At 35.1% G+C, this 22,205-nt stretch overlaps 1 protein-coding gene across 3 annotated transcripts in view; it reads left to right on the top strand.

Annotated features, from left to right (window-relative positions):
* Positions 1-22,205, top strand: part of MIPOL1 (mirror-image polydactyly 1) — a 205,431-nt gene that overhangs the window by 56,277 nt on the left and 126,949 nt on the right. For all 3 annotated transcript variants that reach the window (XM_084521480.1, XM_084521481.1, XM_084521482.1), the window contains 4 exons: positions 695-800; positions 13,326-13,455; positions 18,624-18,657; positions 18,917-19,087. In XM_084521480.1, coding sequence (XP_084377606.1) covers positions 695-800; positions 13,326-13,455; positions 18,624-18,657; positions 18,917-19,087 — 441 coding nt within the window. The remainder of the gene's footprint in view (positions 1-694; positions 801-13,325; positions 13,456-18,623; positions 18,658-18,916; positions 19,088-22,205) is intronic.

Genomic DNA, 22,205 nt, shown 5'->3' with positions numbered 1-22,205 from the left:
GAAGATCTTCAAAAGCCAGCTGGATGTGGTCCTCAGCAACCTCCTGTAGGTGGCCATGCTTGAGCATTGGGGAATGCTCAAAGCTTGAGCATTGGGGAATGCTCAAGCTAACCAGCTGACACAGAGGTCACTGCCAGCCTCAACAGTTCTGCAGTTCTGTGAAACATCATTAAATATATGATGGCAAGCTCAGATCTGTCAAAAGACAGACTAAGTGAATTTCCAATTAAAAGAAAGATCACAGCATGTGAAAGGGTGTAGGTTTTCTGTCTGGTGATGCACATGGAAAATGATTCATTTACACCACAGGCTCTTCAGACATCAGTGATGTCAGTAATCTTGCTAAGAAATAGGCTACTAATGCCTGTTTCACCATCACCTCACCATCTGCATTATATTCCATGTAACTTTGACCTTCCTTAGCAAGAAAAACATAGCTAGTGATATCTGAAGAGGGGAATCCAAAATAAAAGTAATGGCAGGCACATTGCTGCTTGTTTCTGAGAGCAAGATAGGGCAACTGATGAAAGAAAAGAAAAAAAAAAAAAAGCATTTGTCCTTTAAATAGATAAATTTCTGTGGTATAGCCTAGATTTTGTATTTTGCTGGTAAGAGAACTATTATTTAAAATTTTGTTTTGCTGGTTGACTGTTTCTGAGAGATAAGAATCTTACTGTCCACTTGTTCTGTTCAGCTTCAGGATAAGCTGTCTGAAAAGGACAAGGAGCTGAAGACAATAAAACTGGACTTAGAACTGCAAGAGAGAGCTACAGAAGCTAAGATTGCAGAAAAGATTGCAGGTATGGTAGGCAAGCGTTTAACAGATGGCTGTAAGGCTCTAACAGTACCCGCGGTTGCTATATGACGTGGCCTAGTGAATGTTAGCTTTATTTGCTAAAGGAGGGAAGATTTGACTTTTTTGTGTGTGTGTGTGTGGCTGTTTAGAGTTGCTTAGAAAATAGGTGGCTTTAACATCCTGGTACTGGTATTAGCAGGAGCTTTACCTGTATTCATACTGATTTGGGCATTAAATGCATTGTTAACACCATGTCAATCCAATCACAAAAAGGTTGTTTGTTTTGTTGGAAGGTCCTGAACAAACAAGGGGAAATAATGATTACCAGTGCTTCTACCTTTCAACCAGCAGTTCAAATACCACTTATTGTTTTAGCTCGTTCAGAGCAATACTACCCCTCTCCCAGTGTATGAAGATAGTCGCACATTCACCTCAGCTATAGACCTGCACTTTTGAAAAATCCATTCTTGCGGTAGTTAATGAATTTTTGTCTGATGATGATATGTATGTCTTCAGTGAATGAAGTTTATGCAAATTGCCAAAATGTAAGGTTTTTAAGTTTACAGTTGAAAGTAAGTACATGCTTATATTCTTAAGTGTTCTTTGGATAGACACACAAGAATGGAAAAAAATTGTATTCTACGGTTACAGAAATTTCAGAAGTGGTGAAGTTGACTATTTTTATTATTATTGAAAAGTGATAGTGTGTATAGTGTGGATGTGGATGAAAAATATCCTGAGGTTTTGCCCCAGATGTTTCAAGGAAATTTATGGGAGTACTATTATAAATTAATCATATCATTTTTTCATAAATGAAGTGTAGTATAGGTAAAATTATATCCTTGTGGTACTTAGGTGCCTGTCAGGGTCAAACTGAAACAACCACAGACAATTCACATACTACTGATAGTGAGTACTAATACCTGCCCAAAAAATATTGGTACTAGAGTAAGGAGTAACTATCTTCAAGAAAATAAAGCTGAAAATAAACTCTGTGGCTGAAAAAAACATACGGCTGACTTTAAACATGAAAATCCTGGGAATACAGGAATTCTGTGTATATCATAGGTGGAAGAGAATTGCTAAATTTTCTGTGATGGAGGATGGGAAAGGAGAAACTAGATATTAGGAAACAAGTTTAAGTGAAATACAGGCATAATTTTACTTAATTTTATTCCATCTTAGATAAACTGTTTTCTGTATTGTCAGAAGACAAAAAAATGTCTGAACAACATATCATAGTTGTATCCAGCAACTGAATGCTAACGCAAATTGTTTGGATTGAATTCCAAGTTTTGTGTTTGTTCTTGGATATTTGCACAGTGTTTTACCTCTATACCTATAACACAGAAATATTCTATTTGATATAGGTGTTCATTGGTCATTAAAACATGGAAAGAAATATGAAATGCGTGTCATTAGTTTCCTTGTTATGGATACAGTCGAAATATTTGTTAGTAAATTGTTTTCTCTTGCATTACTGTTTAAACTTTCTAATTATGTCCTGAGTATGATATCCCCTCCGAAACAGTATGACGTGAATATGGATAGAATAATTAACATAGTTATTCCATAGTTATTCCAAGAAGAGTAAGCCAAATTTTAATGAGAGCTGAAATATTTAGGATGGCCTTTAAAAAGATACCTTTTTGCTTCTTTTATGAGTTCAAGAAGTATAAAATCCTTCAAATACTGGGAGTAAAGGTAAGAGGCTCCTTACACTTAAGCAAAAAAAAAAAAAAAAAAAAAAAAAGAAGCCTTGTTAACATCTTACGGATATTTGCTTCCAATTTTACTGTTCTAAGAATCTTACCAAGTTTGGATAAACATTTTGAAATCTGGAATGATGTGAACCAAAAAGAATTTGGAGATCTATGTGTGTCTCTCACAAAAAGCCTTGGGGAGGATTGTTATGCACAGACATAACCTAATAAAGAAGACTCAGCATGTTTCAGGAGAAACTTTTTCCTCATGTATTAAGTCCTTTGAGGAAAGGAGAACACATGCTGCTGTGATTTCATGTTACTAGTTAATGTTTAATTACTGCAGTGTATAACACATGGTAGAGTGAAGCCTGTAAATATGGGTGTTTGCATTTTTATTATTACTTTGTACTGACTTTATGATAAGAAAATGACTCCACAAAATTATATTGTAAAAAACATCAGAAAGGTACACCATAAAATGTTATCTACTTTGAGGAATATTACAATTCTATTTTTAAATGGAACCCTCTAATTGATGGGTTTTACCTAAGCAAGCCCTGTGGCAAGAACAGAAAAGCTGAAGACAAAGGCCATTTTAAAATTAAACTGCAGAACTCCTCAGAAACAAATAACCCAGAGCTTGACATTTTGTGCTTTTTACTTTCTTCAGAGAAACATGTGAAGAGGAAAAGTGTAAATTTGTGAAAGCGTTGTGAGAGAATTAAAAAAAAAATAAATAAATAAAAATAAAAGTAAAGGTAGAAGAGAATGCTTACTATGTGCAATAAATAGTTTATTTTCAGAAGATTTTTATTTTTATTTTTTCTATCCTGGAGTTCACAGTTCATGAGGAAATTCACAGTTCTGATTGCAGTTTCTTAACTGTTAGATACTATTGTTTCTGGTGGTCTTAGTTGCCACAAGTTACTACTGTTTGTGCACTTCTGTTAGGTTTCCTCTCATATAAGGCAATGTCAGAAACTACAATTAGTTTCACTATGAAAGAATAAAAAGAGAGAAGGATACACAGGAAATATCAAGGGGAAAGCACTTCACAGAAGAACTGAGCCTAGGATAATGCACAGGAAAAAGAAAGAGGAACATCAAATGTGAATTGGATGTGAAGAACAGGACTGCAGAATTTTCATATGTTGAACAGAAAAGGGAATGAGTGCCCTCTTTGGGAGGGGAAAGGAAGAAGGAGCACACTTCCTCTGAGGACAGTCTGGAATTTAAGGATGGAGGTGCAAAGGAATCAAGTCTTTACTTTAAAAGAGAGAGCCAGCAGAGAGAACAGATCTTACTTTCAACAGACATAATAAATGACTTTGTTTTAGCCTAACAAGAATTATACACAGTGTATATTGGAATTTTTAGAGTAAAGAGCTTGCTGTGTGTAAGTGACAGTGGTAGAGCATAATGGTGTACCCTCTCTAGACTTAGAAAAATGTCAAAGCCCTGAACTTCTGACAGTTACCTCCACCATTACTGTAACAAGATATACCGTAGTTGACAGCAGAGCTTTGTCTTTTGGGGTCTTTGTGTTGCTATCACACTGCTTTATATTGGGATTAAGAATAATTTTGAAGGAAAATATAATCAGAAATATTTCTGATTATATCTGTTACAGAATTTCTGTTAGGGCAATAATTCTGTTAGGGCAAGAATTTCTGTAACAGGGGCTATTTTGTTTGCTTCTTTCTTTATTTGCTTTTTTTTTTTTTTTTTTTTTTAACAATATCTGATGGTAATGTTATCAAAATTGAATACTTTTCAAATCAGAGTCAACTCAGCAGGCAGAATTGGATTGTCTCCAGTCTGCTAAGTATATTAGGTGCTGCACACCACCTTTAATGCTCGAAAAATGTATCAACATTCAGCATATACTTTCTGAAATGCCAGGGAAATGACAGAAAATACAGCATGGAAAAAAAAAAAAAAAAAAAAGAAGGTAGTAAAGTAATACTTCTAATGCAGTTGTATCTGTTATATACCTTCCAAACTCATGGAAACTACAGCAATATACCAGTAATTAAGTTCTTGTTGTCAGGTCAGTTTGTACTAAAATGTGGAGAATTGACATTTTTGGTATTATGGAATTCTTGTATATAGTGTGGAAATTATTCATGAGCGTTATTTAGCATTTCCTGAATTAACTTGAAAAATAATGCATATGCAATGGTTTTAATAGCAAAAATGAAAACAAATATCCAAGTGGCTATTAGCTTAAAGTTTGATTTAATATCCCATAAAGTAAGAGGAAGTAAGTAATCTTGCCAGTAATAAACTTTGGGTGGCAATAACTTCCAGCACAGATGTATTTTCCATTTCTTCAAAGCTCACTTTAGAGTTCCTTTTTAGATGTTATTTTTCTTTCTTGCATGTCATCCATTAAAGATTAGCTGTGGAAGGTTGGAGCATGGAGAGATTATGAATGACAGAACAACTCCTGCAGAATAATAATCAGTTTTTGGTATTTAATGCTGTTTGACTTTTGCAGACACATTTCTTATTAACCTTTGGTACAAACAGAAATCCAGGTTCCTGATATCTCATGGAGAAGATGAATTCAAGATCCTCTTCCAATTAAACTGAAATAAGGCCAATATTGGGTTTTAGCCAAAAGAACTCAATAGTTCCCAACCCTCGTGTTTATAAGCCTAAATATGAATAACATTTTACAGTTTAAGTAGGTAATGCATATATTTCCCTAACTTATTTTTAGTGCATAATTCATTTTGTTATGTAGTCCATATAATTATGAGCTTTGTTTTTTTCCCAGTTAATGCTTCCTTATGCAAAACTACTTCCTGAATATTTTTTTTCAAAATATTTCCTGGTAAATAACAGAATTTTGAGAATAGCTGTATGACTTGAATCCTCTGTACAGGAACGTAGACAATCCATCAAAAGAACAGAAAAAAAATGAAAAAAAAAAATGAAAAAGGTGGGGGCATTGTGAGAACATCTTATTTTTTGACTGTTTAATTTGAAACAATTTAGTTTTACCTTCAGGTTGTTAGAATCATCAACTGTCAAAAAAGTTGCATGCAGAAATTTGACAATATAAGATTAGCTGTAATAGGTTAAAATGTAAATTGTTAAGTTATTTATGGGGTAGAGTTTTTACATAAAAGCAAGCTAGTAATTTCTGCAAATTATATTAGTCTGGTCCTTCTCTCTTCCCCAGTATATGGTGCTAGATGAACATAAAGGCTTGGGTTTTACTCAAGAATATAAGTTCTGCAAATATTCTACTTGGGGCATTACAGAAACTTTTCTTTAACCTGTCAAATTTTAACTTGCAAACTTTAATGCAACATTTATATCTTTCCCCCCTAAAGTAAATATTCAGGCATCAGCAATTATTCACTGAAAAAAAGTTTAACAGCATTATTGTTTGATTTTTGAAGTCAGCTTTGTTTAGTGTACTAGAAACAGAGGCTTAAGTATCATACAAGGATTGGCTTTCACAAGAACTGCCTTGGGGTCTGTGTATAATACTCTCTCCTATTCTTTTCCCACTTTATTTTTTTTTAATTGAATTGGAATCTGAGTACACAAAGAATACCCTATACAGAGTTACCACAAAGCAACCTTAGCCTTTTATTAAGAACACTGTGTTTATAGCATTGGAAATGTAGGAGCAGATGAATGCTGTGCACTAAATACATACAACAAACACAAAGCAATAAAGAAGTCAGTGTGTTCTATCAGTGTTTGTTCAGATTGCTTTATCTATAAAGTCACATTTAGGTGTAAATGACTTGTAGTCTATAATTCCTGGTATAGACCAGTGAAAACTCTTAAGCAGTTTTCCTGTGATCTTCTTATCATTATTTTGCTTTTATTTTTCAGTTATAGGTCATAACTGAAAGTAAATGAATGGTAGTTTTCAAAGAAAACAGCTAGCAACTTAAGTTGTCTGTTTCATAATAGAACATTTCAGCACTATTTTTAAGTCAACAGTCAGCCCTGGAGCTCATGGTAGTTTGCCATTAACCTGAATGAGAACTGCATAAGGGCCTTAGGCTTTGAACATTTCGAGGGATTATCTGCATTTTGCAACATGTATGCGCAGAGACCAATTAGTGACACATTTTAAAGGCTTTCATAGCAATGCAGTAAATCTGTTTTTCAGTTCATTTGGCTATGATTGATTACTTATTTAAGAATTGTGAGCATAGAGTCATTAAATCTAGTAGAAAAAGAGTCTCACAGAATTTTGATTTCTAATATGACTGAATTACAAATGCATGGATGTTTGTTATTGTGTAAGGAGATCAAGTGTATATCTATATGGTTAAATAAAACATAATAACATTTACCCCTCTGGAAATAGCAAGGATAGTTTCCAGGTCCTTTTGTGACAGACAGAGACCCAGTAATGGGGGGGCTGATGAAAAGGAAAAGTCAGATCCTCATTGTACCTCTTTTCCCCTTATACTTCCCTAATTCCTTACACCATCTATCTGCTCTTCAGAAATCCAAAGAGAAAACACAACAACAAAAATCCCTAAAAAGCTTTAATTAAACCTCTCTGCAGGATAAATTTCAGCTGACAGTTTTGTTTTGTTTTTTTCATAGAAGCGACACAACATAATAAACAAGAAGCATGTTACAGGAATCTTGAATTCTAAGTATTACTTGGACAAGCAAGTTGTTTCATGTTTGTGCTTTTCCTTTAGAATAACGTGAATCTCCAAAAGGTAGAAAACAAAATATTCTTTGCTTAGTTTTCTCATGTATTCAACCTTTGCTCCCATGTTAGAGCTGTATGCCTGTATGACACAGAAGTTGAATCATAGGAAAAAAAAAGTTTGGAGTAATTAGTTATGACTCTTTCAGGCAATTCCTGAATACTGAAGATGTGAATATGCCCTGTGCCTTTTTTTTTTTTTTTTTAATATAAAAACATACCATCTCATTTGTATTTCTTGTTGCTGTCACAGTGGGAGTAACTATTAAAATTACTTTGATTGTGCCAGAACCAATGCTATAGAAAATCCCAAGTCACTTATTTTTCAGGAACCATTGTCCTTGAATACTAAATCTTAAACTGCAAAACTTTGACATTCTGCAATAATACATTGTTACTAATAGAAAAACATGCTTACCATGTCTTCTTGGAAGTAGATGATTACTGTAACTAATGTTAATTACAAAAGCAATTAGAGTTTTATTTGTAGTATTTCTTGGATCACTTTGTTATCATGTATTCAAAGCAAAAATAATAATTGCATTGCATCAGGTGATTTCAAACAAAGTCCAGAATATTGTTGCTTCATCTGTAAGACTGAATTATCCAAAAATGCAATTATTATAGTATTGTAATATTTATCATATCTTCTGAGATAGTGGTGTGTGTAATGCTGTCATCTTCTACTTATAAGGTCTTCCCTGTGTTCTTGTTTATAAATGTTTTAATGAGTACTCTTAAGTGATTTCTGCTGATGTAGATGTTGTAAATCCTAACAAGTTCTTCTTTCTTGACTCTCCTTTTCTATTTTATTTTTTTTTTCTTTTATTATCATTAGCACAGATGACCTTAGGAAATCAGCAGTTTTTTTTCCTAGGAACTGTGCTTCCCTCCCTTCTCCCAAAGTTTTGTTGTTAGGAACATTGTGAACCACTGTTTAAACTAGAATGGTTTCCAACACGCCTTCTCACTACTACTGTATTTTAAAGGTAGTTTTAAAAGTGTAGAAGACAAGTTTGCCAAAAGAATCAGGTTCAACTAAGAAAATATGTACACTGCTTTGACTCAGTAAACTCATACTCGGTATGGTTCATCTTCTTCATATTTACTTTTGCCCATATTAGAAAACAATTAGCTTACTAAACAAATTTGAGTATTTGGGAAGAAAAAATCTACTTTGAGTCTCTCTCATTTGACTAAGAATTACATGATATTTGATAAGCTTGTTTAAAAATGGACATATCCAAATATTATTGTAAACACCCATTGATTTGTTTTACCTGCAATATAAGTATTTTACTTAGTTGGCTTACATAGTAGCTAATAATATTTGTTAATGTAATTTAACTGCTGTGAACCTTTACTGAACAAATATTGAAATTTATACAAGTCAAAGAAAGAGAATCTCTAATGACTTTTGTAAAAGCTTCCATTTAATAGTTAAGGAGAAAAGTTTATATGACATACCAGATGCAATTAACAGTAGATTTTACATTTAATAAAAAGAAAGAAGCATATGTATTTGCTTTATTCATTCCATCATAATTTGCATTAGAGCTGTGGGTGTTTAATGAGCAAATTCCAGCTAAAATGCTATATTGATTTTCTAAGTGAACTTTGTAATAGCTATCTACCTTACAAAAGCTCTCTGTTTACAATTGTTTTCTTTACTAAAAACTAAAAATGTTTTAGAATTGATGAGTTTAGCATGATGATTCTTTTAAAATAAAGAGCTCTTGTAGAGTATGCAGAGGTTTTAGTTACAAGGCGAAAGATGTTATTAAATTATTCCAAAGCAAATAAAGTTTATGCAACTAAATAGTACTGTCACATTTGTATATATTGCATTATTTATATATATTGGAAATAATTCTTTTTTCTTAATTTTTCACTTTGGAAATTGAATATTTTAATTCTTGAATATCATTATATGTATATGAATTAGTAAATAACGCAATTCATTTTAGCTTAATACTTGACCATTCATAGTTCATTTTGTATGTCATTTTCATGCTTGAAACATGAGTACTATAAGAATTTGTGTTTCTTGTTGGTCAGGCCTCAAGATAAACAGGATAGGGTTGGTTGGTGCACCATTGGAAGGTCTCCAAGAAAAACCTCATGGTGTCGACCAGAGCAGTTGGTGACTAAGTAGCTGGATTACTTTTTCATTGGATCAGACATCAAGTGAGCATTCCAATATGGGGCTAGTGGTTTGCTGAATATGACATGTCTTGAATGGGACTTAGGAACCTGACTCGTTACTCTCAAGTATTTTTTGCTTGGCATTTTTAAGAAGCATTGGGATAATAATCTGGATAATTTTTTTACAGTTTTTCATATGGAGGATTTTTATGTTTTTATGGACACCTTACACTCCACATACTTTCCTAAATTTGACATCAAATGTTTTGTTTTGCTGCTGTATTGAAACCCAGAGATGTATGTGTTTCAGTGGCTTATTTGAAGAATCTCATGAATCTTATGATTTAGATGACTTCTGAACATGAACAGCATGGCATAGCACAGTTTCCTCAGGGTCACAAAGGCTAAGATAATGCTGAATCCTTGTTTGGAGATGCACAGAAACGTTCCTTATCCCATGCTCCAAGCTCTTTGCCCAATTTTCAAAGAAATAATCCACATAGTTCTTTAACCTAGGGCTAAATTCTGATACTATTTCTATTCATTTTTAGGTAGTCTTTAAGTTGTAATTGAAAGCATAGCAGTCTGCATGGAGGTCTATCTGCTAAGCAGCTTTCAGGAATTGAACTGGACTTTTGACTGTGACTCATCCATTAGCTCAATCTTAATGTTGAACATATTGTTAACAACATCATACTAATGAATACCTGAAAGTGTGTATCTATTATACTTTAAAAAATAAATTTGTAAAAATATTAAATACCATAAGAAGTGTATTGTAGTATAGAAGTATATAAGCATTGGATAACAGAAATGTCTAACCTAAATTCAGCAGAAGCTGTGGCTGGTAAAGGAATGTGAGGTTTTGTAGCCTGTTGAAATGAGTTAGATGAGGACTTTATTATTTTTAACTCTATTTTTTGTCATTTCTTGTTGTCGGTGTCAGTATTGCTACATGGTATTAAAATGCCACTGTCCTAAGTATCTTTTTCTTTTCATTTTTTTTTTTCTTTTAAATTGGAAAAGTTAAGTCAGTTCTCCACAGCTACTAGTTAAAAAACAGTATTTTGTAATAAACCTTTTAGGTGGGGTTCACTGTTCAAGGCAATCAGCCTCTTGGCTGCTATCAGGAATGGTGAGATCTCAGATAAGCGGGATGCTTACGTCACCTGCAAAATCTCTTTCTCTGAGTGTTTTCATATTGCTATATATACGTTTCTTTGGTTTCAAGACAAATAAGCAATAATTTTTTTATTTTTTTTAAGGCCTATATATTCATTATTGCCACTGGTTATTACTCGTCAGAGAGGGAAATAGATAAACCAAAACACAGACATTCTAGTGTACTCACATGCTCAAGATCCATTTTAACATTCAGCAAATGGCAATTTTCCATGCTGAGATGGGGAAAAAATAAGATCTGATAGAAGGAGTACACTTAAAGAGACCAGATGGAAGTTAATTAATGTGGAAATTAATTAACTCCAGAACAGTAATAAGTACAAAATCTGCAGTTATTTTAGACAGCTTTCTACTCATTGCAGCAATTGTTTTCATGATGAAAATTTTATAATGTTTTCACTTGCAGCTTTATGGAAGGGGTTCTCTGTGCAGTGTCTCTGGCATCATACTAGATAAACTGACATAATTTACTGGAAAAAAATATAGTAAAAGAGTACTGTAAAGTACAGATAGGTAATAATTACCACACATTAAAAAACTGCTTGTGTATTCCAGATCCAGCCAGGACCTAGTGGTTGCAGTGTAGTTTACGCAGGCACTCAGTGCAGAGGTACAAGATTGTCTGCCATCACAGACCTCAGCAGCCTGAGTGGAAGTCTGATGAGCTGAAATGCATTGCCCACCCCATACAGTTTCTTCTTGCCAAGTCACCTACCTTTTCAGACATTGGACTCCTCTTCTGCAAGTGCTGTGTACTTATTCCTGCCTACCAAGGTGTGCGCAGGCAGCTTTGTACCTGCTTTACTCATGCTTTATTTTTTCCCTTCCACATCAAGCAAAGCTTTCTTGTTGCAGATGGGGCAAATAGATCTTAAAAAAAAAAAAAAAAAAAAAAAAAAAAAAAAAAAAAGTTATGTTGTTCTTGTGGAACAAGAAAATGCTCAGATAGAGTTAGGTCAGTATTTGGTAAATTGTGTGGACATTTCAAGCTATGCACTTCTGATCCTGATTTCTTTTGGGGAGGGCAGGGGCTGGGCTGGAGGAGTAAGGATGCAATTTGTTAAACCTCAGGCCTGATCACTAGGTTTGCAGCTCTTCTACAGATTTTTGTGAGACGAGGAACTTCACCCCCAGAAGTAACATTTAGCCTTTCTTTATATTCTTTTGTCCCATCTACTGTTATTGTGCAATGTTTTGTTCTTTTGCTAGAGCTTCAATAAACATTTCTTTACCCCTCAGTAACACACTTTTCCCCAGCCTGGGGACAAGAGGATTGCTTTCCTACCTTGAGCATCTTCCTAATTCATCTTTCCACATGCTTTTTCTGAGCATCTTCTCACCCATCTTACTTCCCTGGTTATCTGAGCTTCTTGTATTTCAGTTGGTTGTTGGTTGTTGGGTTTTTCCCTTGGTACAGATAAAGTGTATCTGGTAAAGCTGTGCCAATGATACAGCTGCTACCAAAATCTGCTGTTCCATTTTGTGAAGAATTAGAAAGTGTTTTATATTATATGGTGTGAAGTTTTTATACAATAATGTAGAAACATGAAGTAACAGTAGAAAAACTAACCTATAATGGCAACAAAGTTGACGTCAGCTGAGGTAAGAATGAAGGGGATAAAAGCTCTAGGCTGATGTGAAAAGGAAGCTTTTCTTTGAGATCTCAATGACATTAGCAGTGGTTCAGTAGGAGCAAAGAGTTCTTAAGAGAGTAAGGAGGTCCAACAGCAGTGGCTTAATAAAGAAGAGACTTGAGAAGGGGAGTAAAAATTGCCAAAATTAGAAAGAGTGTAGTATGGTGTTAGGAGGCTGTGGCTGAACACCAGCATGGCATTCTCATGTGCATTCAGAACTCTGTGACCTGCAGACCTTTCTCATAGCTTATTTTGTTGGAAGTTCCCATGACAATCAGTGAGGATATAGTCCTCTGTCTTGAAGTGACAACAGCCTTTCTATGGTATCCTGAAAGTCCCTAGACATTCAGACTGCAGGGTTTTATGATGACTGCGAGGAGATTTGCAGTATTGCAGAGGGAAATGATGAAAGTATGAATAAAGATTTTAGTGGAGGCAGGGTCGAGGTAAGGATTCTGGCAGTGTGCCAGAAATGGTGTTAGACATATTGACAGGGGAGAGGCAGGAAGAAAGCATAAGCTCGGGATGAGGAATGACTTGAAGGTGTTAGTTTGCTCCCAAGGATAGACAGTAAATCTTAGTTTATTGGCACCTAATGCTCCAAGGTCCATGTATGCTGTAACAGATAATATAACAGTATATTACACAATAAAGCAAAGGCTTGGCAGGGAAGGAGACATGCCAGCACTGCCATTTTTGTGATACCAGAGATAGACATCCTGGGAAAATATTAAAATTTGTAGTATTTATGTCAGCATGCCACCCTGATAGGAAGCAGTGTGATGATGGAAGTATTTTCAATGGGTCATTACTCTTAACTCTGTGTGATGTAGAAGAAGAAACCTACTATTGTCTCTTATGATTTGGAGATTTAAAATGCATTTTTCTATGATGCAAGTATTCCATGAAGCAAAGCAAATCACTTCCTTACCCTGTTTGATTATAAAGAGGTCAATTTAAAAAAAGTATTCATTTTAGCAGTCTATAGCTATTTAGTGTTGTGTCTGAAGAGTAATACAGACCTTATGCAAAGTAATCTGAGGTCAGTGGAAAAATGTTGATTTTAGCAGATGCTGGCAAAGGCCCATGTAAATGTGCATATGTGCATAATAGTGTCTTGCCCTGTAAAGCTTGTTTGTAAAACACACTGGTTACGTTTGCAGCTCTCGTGGAAGAAGTTTATTCTGCTCAACGAGAACGTGATGAGGCCGTCATGGCAAGGCTTAGATTAGCCAATGAAGAGAGAGATGAAGCATTTTTACGAGTCCAGCGGTTAGAAGAATCTCTGAAAGAGTAAGTTTGCATTTACTGCCCTGTGCAAAAAGATTGTTGTGTTAGTCTGTGATGGTCATAAACTGCTTGACAGAAATTTTGTTGAAAATCTTAGTACAAACTTGTCTATGATGAAATACCAGGCTAGTGCTAGTCTTACTGTGCTATTGGTTAATTTTTTAGCCATCTTTTGAGACCGTATTTTTCACTGGAGACTGAGTGCAAGGTGAATAATTTTGATTACAAAAATTAAAAATATAATCAAAAGCTTTGGTATTGATTTATTCAGAGATAAATAAGAGGAATGTGACATTTTACAAGGATCTTTTGACATGGAGTACCAAAATGTCAGTCAGAAGTTGCAATGTATAGGAAATCAATCAAGCCTTTAAGCCCAGTAGACATTTCTTTCAGCAGAATTTCTACTAATTATGTGGGTGATGTAGTAAAAATATGTTTTCCTCCATATCTTTAGTGTAGGAGCAGTTTGTAAGGGAAGAAAGGGATAACTAATACTTTCTAGAAATTTACATAGTACCATGTTAACCCAAAAGAAATAGGCAATCTCTTGTTAAAGACAATGCTCGAGTCAGGAGAAGAAGATAAGAACAGTTTCTTTTCTCTCTTTGGGATATACATAGCTTTGAAGCTATAGTTTGCTTTTGTGTAATCCTTCTCCATCCAAGTTGTGATCATTTTGGCTATCATCCAATACCCCCCACAGTCTAGAATGGCTGAGAAATTTCCCCTATTTTTCTGTCAAGAGAAATTAAGAAAAAAATAAATAGGAAAATGAGTAGCTACAAACAAGTTAGTACCACTTCTCATGGAATATATGAATAAGTTCATGGAACTTAATGTACGTGACCTTATCCACATGTACCCTTTTGAATATTTGTCTGTTCCCTAAAATTTCTCCACCACAACAATTCTTGCTCTCTTTATATTCTGTGTAGGCTAAAATGGCCTACGGCCTTAAAACTGAAGAGGGTTCAAGGTCAAGCTGGAGGGGAATAAGGCCTTCAGAAATTGTTACTGACGTCTGATCCTTGAAATTATATGCTTTCTTGCCTTTTTTCTGTTTCATCTGTGGAATCTGTTTTGGTGGTTCTCCATTTCAAATTTTCACTCTCCTTTTTTGCATTATACTCATGTCTTGTCTTTTCTCTGTTGCTGATCTGCTTTTTCTCCTCAGCTTCCTTGTCTTTTTTTTTTATAATTATTATTGTTTCTTCTTTATGGCCTTTGTAACTCATCTTTTACTTCCACTTCAGCCCTTTGTCATTTCTTCTATAAATCCAATAAGACTGCTGTTATTTTAATTGTGTTTTTCAGCTAGCTGAAAATGTGAAAGCAAAAGAAATATAAGAGAGAAGGGCAAACAAGATAGGAGAACTGATGGAGGCAACAAAATGGGGACAAAACCAGTCTAATTCAGAATTATGCTTGCCAAGTTGCTTGTATATGATAGAACTAGAGTTTCAGTATTTTGCAGGATCTCCCATTCTGCCCTCCTGATACTGACTGTGGCACTGGCAACTCATTGGGAACAACCATAACCCAAGTCTTTCACATCCTGAGTACATTGTGACCTGTCACTGAGAGCATTACCAAATTCCTTAAGGAGATTCCAAATAGGCTTCTGAATCCCTAAGGGCACAAAGATGTTTCTGAAAAATGTTACATGCTTTTATTTTTATTAGTAGCTTTTAGTGTTGGACATCAGAGTGATAGAGACGAAAAATCTTAATTGACAGAAGCCACAAAGGCAGAGATCCCAAGTGCTGTATTTGTTCCCAGATTAAAGTATGTTAATCATCTGTGCTGCAAGCACTTAATGGTAACGAATTATTGGGCATTAATTGCTTAATATATAATTACCTGAAGGGGATAGAAAATCATTCTTTATGTCCAATAGAAGTCATGTTCCCTGCATCAGCTGTCTTAATATTTGTCTCTTTTCTGACCTTGTTACCTATTAAGCCAAACTAGTTTGATTGGAATGTCTTAAACCATATCAGACAGTATAAGATACTTAAAGTTGCCTTGCTCTGTTCCACTAATTTACTCAGTACTACCTCAGTCCATGGTGGCTGCAGCCATTTCCACAACCTGACCACTGTCAAGTTGACCACAGCTCTTTTTTCTTCCATATCAGTCATCTCTGTGACAGCACCTTCTTGATAACACCGTGTTTCTTCCAAAAGGAGTGTTGCTGTAATACAGAGAAACAGTGCTTGTTGTGATTACTGGTTTGGAGGTTTTGCATTCTTTTTCTTTGAATAAAATTCTTTGTTATTTTTGAAATCTTTGGGGATTACAGAATCAAGAAGACAGGATTACCTCCACCAAGCTCAGCTGCTTTTCTTCTGGTTTACATGTGCTAAGCTTAGAGGATGCTAATTAATGTAGCTGTACAACTTGCAAGCAGGAAATTGCTGAGGGGAGCCAAGATCCTGCTGGACCACTGGCCTGGCCCCAGCACTCAGGTTTTTCGGAACATTAAGCATCATTACTAACTGTGGTAACACTTCACCTGAGGTGACAAGCATACTTTTCTACTCCTACATGGATGTCTGACATGTTGCAATGGGAGGAGCAAGCCAGGATTGTGCTAAGAAGATTCAAATTGAGGTGCTTAGGGCTCAGCTGCCCTCTGCAGTATTCACAAGAGTAGAGTGATTCTGAAACCTCACCCCTAATTTATCAGTAAAGGTTATCTCACTATTTATCTTAACTAAGCCTCATTTTTACACACTGCCTTCTCAGAATCAGAGCCAACCCCACAAGGAAATTACTTTTCTTAGCCTCCTTATTCTAAATAGTTTAATACTTTGGCTGAATGGAAATTGGGGGGAGCAAGTTCACCTTGACTCTCCACTAATCCTTGGGAAGGAGCAGTGATGATGGGATGAGCCATGAGGGACTTGGTTTATTTTGTTTAATTTGGGGATTTCTTCTAGAATCTTGGATCTTTTCCAACTACCACCCTTCATATATTCTTCCTGATGCTGGTTGTTCAAAACGTCAAGCTTTCTGTCGTAAAGGTGGAGCACATAGAGTATTTTTTTTGCAAAGTTTGTAGACTACTTGTGCCACAAGCATCGAGTTTTAGGTCACGAGTCACTCCCTCCATCTGCTTTGGACTTGTTCCAATCAGAGATTTCTACAAGAGGGCAATACTGAACAGACTACCAACCTTTATCAAACGCTTTAATGCTTTCTTTAAATTAGCTGCTAGAGCAATTCTATTGTCATTATTTAACTGTAGCAACTGAAATTCTTTTCGTTTTGTTAGCTCTAGGGGATATGTTAGTGTAATGTGTGCAGAAATGGGGGGGAAGGAACCCTTGGTTACTGCTGTTTAAAGTTGTGAGACATCTAAGTGAGACATCTAAGGGCAAATCATGAGAGGCACCAAGGCAAATACTCAGCTTTGGTTGCTGCTTTTTAATAAATATTGTCACCATAGGAAAACAGATCCCTTGTGACAGCAGTATGCTGAAAAGCTACACTTATGGTAGAAGTTCATGTTCTTTTTCCCACCCCCATTTCCTGTTTAAGGTGTCCTGCTTACCCAGCCTGATGGTCAGCTGGGTGATTTGTTGACCCATACTTTTAGCAGGGTAGAAGTCCTCTGGAGATGCCAGATCAGTCCTGCCAATTTACTTTGGCAAACACTGTTCCTTTCATTGTGAATACAAACTAGATGAAGATCCATTTTTAAGTCCCTCATGAAGTGGAACTTGGAGCAATGTAAAAACCTAGAGTAGGAACTCTACAAGGAGCAAACTCAAGGAGCCAGTTCTGAGAATTTAGACTTACATCTTTGTTGTTTTATGGTTTATATTACTTTACAAATACAACTGTAATGCTGCAAAGTTAGCTTTTTGTGTTTTTTTTTGTTTGTTTTGTTTGGTTGCTGACTGTATGTGTTGAAGTAATTGTTTGTAAACTCCACATAATATACCAGCTATTGCACAACAGTAGTACATTCTGACTTGTATCTTTTTGATTTAAAGAATTAATTTCTGTATGGTCAATTTACTTTGTTTACTGTTATCTAGTAAAACTAATGCTTTAAGGTAAAAGGTGATGGTGTGCTGTCAAGTGCTCTGCGATGTTTGCTAGCTAAAATCTTGGCCTTATAGCAGCACCTGTCACAGCACTACTGAAGTGTGTGTTGCTGTTTAGCAGATGTTTAGTGGCTCATATCTGTCTTTTTAAATAGTGAACACTAGTAATAAACCTATTTTTAATAAAAGTCACCATTAAGTAAGTAGCAATGGAGTGGTGATGTAATTGTAATGTACTTGTTTTTCCAGAAATGAGGTCTCGTCCATTATAAAATACACATAAATGTTGTAAATGATATGCTGTGCATATAACTAAGCTTAAGTGAAGTAAAATATATAGCATCTCATTTATTAGGTCACTGTGCTTTCACTCATTGCTTTTGCACAGTCAATGTTGAAATGCATATAACTAAATTCCTTGTATCATCATTATATTTGACAGGTCAATATATGTTATGTTAAATAAAAAGGGGAGAATGTGCAGGAGCGGGTTATTCTGTACTTAAATAAGGGTCTTTCAGAGAATTGGCTTAACTTACTATTTTATGCAAGATGTAAAAACAAAACATTTTTAAGGAAATTTCAACTAGTTTTTTGTTTGTTTGTTTGTTTGTTTTACTCCTTTTGGAAGAGAGAGGTAGAAAAAGAATTACTTTTAAATGAAAACAAAACAAAACAAAAAAAAAACAGAAAAAAAAAAAAAAAACAATCTTTGCAAAAGTCCTGTCCTGTTTCATTTGGGGTGCAGTAAAAACAACAAAAATACAACATCAGGTAAAAGTTGTAAGTCCAGAAATAAATAAAATAAGAGCATCAGTCATTTCTATCACTGGGGAACTTTCTTCATCTAAGCACATATGAACAATTGATCCTTGTAGTCATATATAGCAGTAAACATTAATAACTTAACAGTCTGAAGTCAGTGCTGAAGATATGGAGCATTATTGAAAGATGGAGTCGAGCAGGTGGCACTTTAATATGTTCAGTGTCATGGTTGACTCTAAAGACTAGTAGAATGAAATTACTTGAGGTTCTAAAGATTTAAAAAGCGAACTCATTTTGCTGCACTAAGGAAATGCTACTGATCAGGCTTTCTGTGTCCCTTTTTTCTAGGCTAGAAAATATTAACCCTGAAGAAAATGACATGGTAAGCCATTCTCTGAGGAGATTTCTTGATGTCAGTCTTATATCTTAGAGGCTTAAGTTCAATTGAGTGGGTTTCAAGAACTAAGATGTGGGAAAAAGAAGAATTGACACACTAATAATGTACATCTTTGCTGCAATATGAAAATTCAATAACTTCACTCAGTCAATTTACAATTCACATGTGCCTATTAATTAAAACCCTATATTAAATAAAATATATTAAAACTTCATGTCTGACTAACATATAATGCTGTTGGTAGACATTACAGGAATTACTGAACAGAATAAACAATGCAGACACAGGGATAGATATACTGAAGAACGGAGCTATAATTCTGAATCGAATACACAGGACCAAAGAACGTAAAAAGAAAATAATAGCTGAGGAAATGACTGCAGTAATAGAACAACGGGATGCTGCTTTGTCTCAAGTAAGTCTCTACAAGTGTATAAACACTCAATACCAAATTCCTTCTTTTTTTTTTTTCTAAATTTAAGTTTGGGGAATAAAATTATTGCTAACTTCTCTTTGCTGAAAATCTCAAAAACCACCCTTGTGGTAAACAGATGATTAACGAGCAACTGTTTCTTCAAGGTAGGAGTGCCCACTGAAATGATGTCAATCCATTTCAGAGGAAAGGTTGTGTATTGTTTGCACCTGATCACTAGATGACCCTTAAAAAAAAAAAAAAAAAAAAAGAAAAGTTTTCAGTATTATTGTCCAATCCATAAAAATATTAAGGGCTTTGTTTTGCAGTATGCTGTAGTGGTAGTCCCACTGGGTGACTGGGACTCAAGGATTTGTAAAGGGTTATAAGTGGCAAAAATATACCTTAAAGGAAGATAAAAGTGCCACATGTAACAAAGCGATTCCTCCCTTTGTTTCTTTACATTCAGAAGCTGAAAGCCAGCATGTGGTCTGTGACTCTCCATGTCTTACACTTCTGCTACGTATCTTAAGAGAATATGATGTCCTTTTTTTTGCTCAGATCAGCCATTCCCTGCACTTTCCTACTTTCACAGAAAAATATTGTCTTCATTCTCTTCACCTTGGAGTCTCCCTGTTTTTCCTGTCTTGTGGGAGAGTTGTTATGGCAGGTTTTTTCTTTCCTGGGTTTTTAAACTATACTTAGCTCAATAGGAATAGTCTGTGGGGAGAAGCAGACTAAGTAGGAGGTTATACGTCCTGGGAAAACACAGTATTTTAGACTGGATGGAAGTCCTTATGTATTTATCCTAACCAAAAAATAAAAAATAAAAAATAAATCTAGTTCTTATTTCAATATTGAAAATTTAGATATTCATTGAATATGAGTAACCTAAGTTAGCCTACATCTAAATAATTGTCATTATATTTAAGATCAGGCTTGTGGTCTTGACTGGTACTGATAATGTTGATTGAATTTAATTTGCGAAGTCTCCTGCTAAAAGATTCCTTTCTACACACCCTATAATGTTCACTTTTTTTTTTTTTTAGTCACCATTGTTTTTGCATTCTATCCTGCTGTAACCTCAAAAGCCTCATCTGCTTGGTGCTTAAAATATTTTGTGTCTATATCCAATATGCACTGCAAAGGATGTTAATGTTGGAACTCTACTTTTTCACTGTGCTTTCTTTTGCTTTTATAGCAATGATGAGCAGCATAGCTACTGGGGCACATCCAACCATCCTGCCAAAAGTTGTTGCTCTTTGTTTTTTTAATTATGATTGGCTTTCTTCTGTGCACAGGGCATTTGAAAAGTGGGCAGCTCATTAGAGAAAAGCTTTCAGCAAAAGAGAAGGATCTGCTGATAGTTTTATTTTTGTTCTGTCAGGTTTTGGTTCTTTATTGAAGTGGACTTTCAGGCATACTTGGACCGTAAATATTTCATAAAGGATGTCAGAAGAATGTCCTTTTATGGTGTTATAATATACATTTTAATTGAGTTGGTTTTTATGCTGCCTGTTCAAGGAGTAATCCACAGGTGTTTATGAGTCCTTTTTTCCAAGTATTCTGCTTGGAAATTATTAAAGATAATTATTTTATAAAATAGTGAGCCAAGTACCACAGCTAGCAAAGCCATCTTTAGGTCTAACAGTGAAAAGCACAGGTAATGTTAAATAGGTAGTGCAGCTGAAAAAATAAATGAATGAAATAATACCACTCCCCCAACTCAAGTATTTGATATTTAGCTGTACCACTGTAATTTATTATTTATTGCAATTTATAATAGTTTTCTAATTATTATTAATAAAAGTCTGTTGCTCATATGTTGTGTTTCCACATTAGTGATCCTTTTGTGGCTGTAACTATTGAATCTGGAAGACAGGTCCTTGGAATTGAAGCTATTATATCAACCTGTGTTTCTTACTTGATGATTCCTTGGGAATTCGTACGGTACTTGAATTATTAGTAGTCTTTTGTTAACATTGCAATAACAGTAGTTATTACAGTGCTAACAGCAAGAACAATAGGAGAGGGATTCCTACATTAGACCACAAAGGGACTAGATATAATTCAGGGGATGTATATGCTTAGCATAACAAATGCAAATTATTAGAAGTTAGAACTGAGGTCACCTCAGGCATTCATAACATACGCAAGTTAAAATCTTTTCTTTTTGGTGGAGGTGACATCAAAATGGGGGGTGGAGGTGCAGGGGGGACTGATGAGAACAGACTGAGGCAAAGCAGAAATAGAGTAAGCCATTAGCATGCAGTGTCTACCTTCTGGAAGAAAGTAATTCTAAAATTCAGAGGTCAGTGGGCAATGGATGAAGCTAAAAACTTCATGACATGTTGTATGAAGACTGTGTTGTGCTGTTCCTGATTGCTGTTGTGCAGTGCTGGAGACAACAGTGTCTTCTGAGTGATCACCATAACCGGTTCCATGTGAGAGAGGACTGCCAATCTGATAATAAATGCTGGGACAGAAGTTTAATACAACTGGATCTATTATCCTTCTTAACAGTTGTTTTTTTTTTCACAGGAGACTGGCAGTTGACAATTAAACACCATGAATATAAATAACGTCTAGCTGTTGGAGTTTTACTTGTAGAATTTCTGATTTTTCTCAGTACGAAAGAATAACAGAAAAGCTATCCAACTCAAACACATTGCTTTGTTTTCAAGTAAGGAACGTGTTACATTGCTAGAGAATGGGCATTCTATAAACTGCATTTCTTATGACCAAATAAGTATAGACTGCTTTCAACTCATATTTTGGTAGTTTTGCAAAAACTGGTAGTTTTGCAGTGTCTTTTCTGGTAGCCATACTATAAAGCTGCATTTTACTGAACTGCTATTGCATGCATACAATGGTTAGCTAGTTCTTCTGTTTGAATTTCACTTGAATATTTACTTTTTTATTCTTCAAAAAAATAAAAAGCATTGCTCATGTCTTAGAAAGTGTATGAAAACACTTTCTGAGCCTCAAAAGCCCAGCAACTGTGCATCCTTTTTGAGACTTCAAATGTGAATGTTGCTTCTTATTAGGAAGCAGATAGAGGCACTGCTATCACTGTATTGAGCTGCACATGCGTATGTAATCTTAGATCATTCACTAGATT

The sequence above is a fragment of the Aythya ferina genome (genome assembly GCF_964211825.1).
Source record: "Aythya ferina genome assembly, chromosome: 5".
Classification (NCBI taxonomy): domain Eukaryota; kingdom Metazoa; phylum Chordata; class Aves; order Anseriformes; family Anatidae; genus Aythya; species Aythya ferina.
Note: the sequence above shows the minus strand (reverse complement) of the source record. Positions and strands in the feature narration are given on the sequence as shown.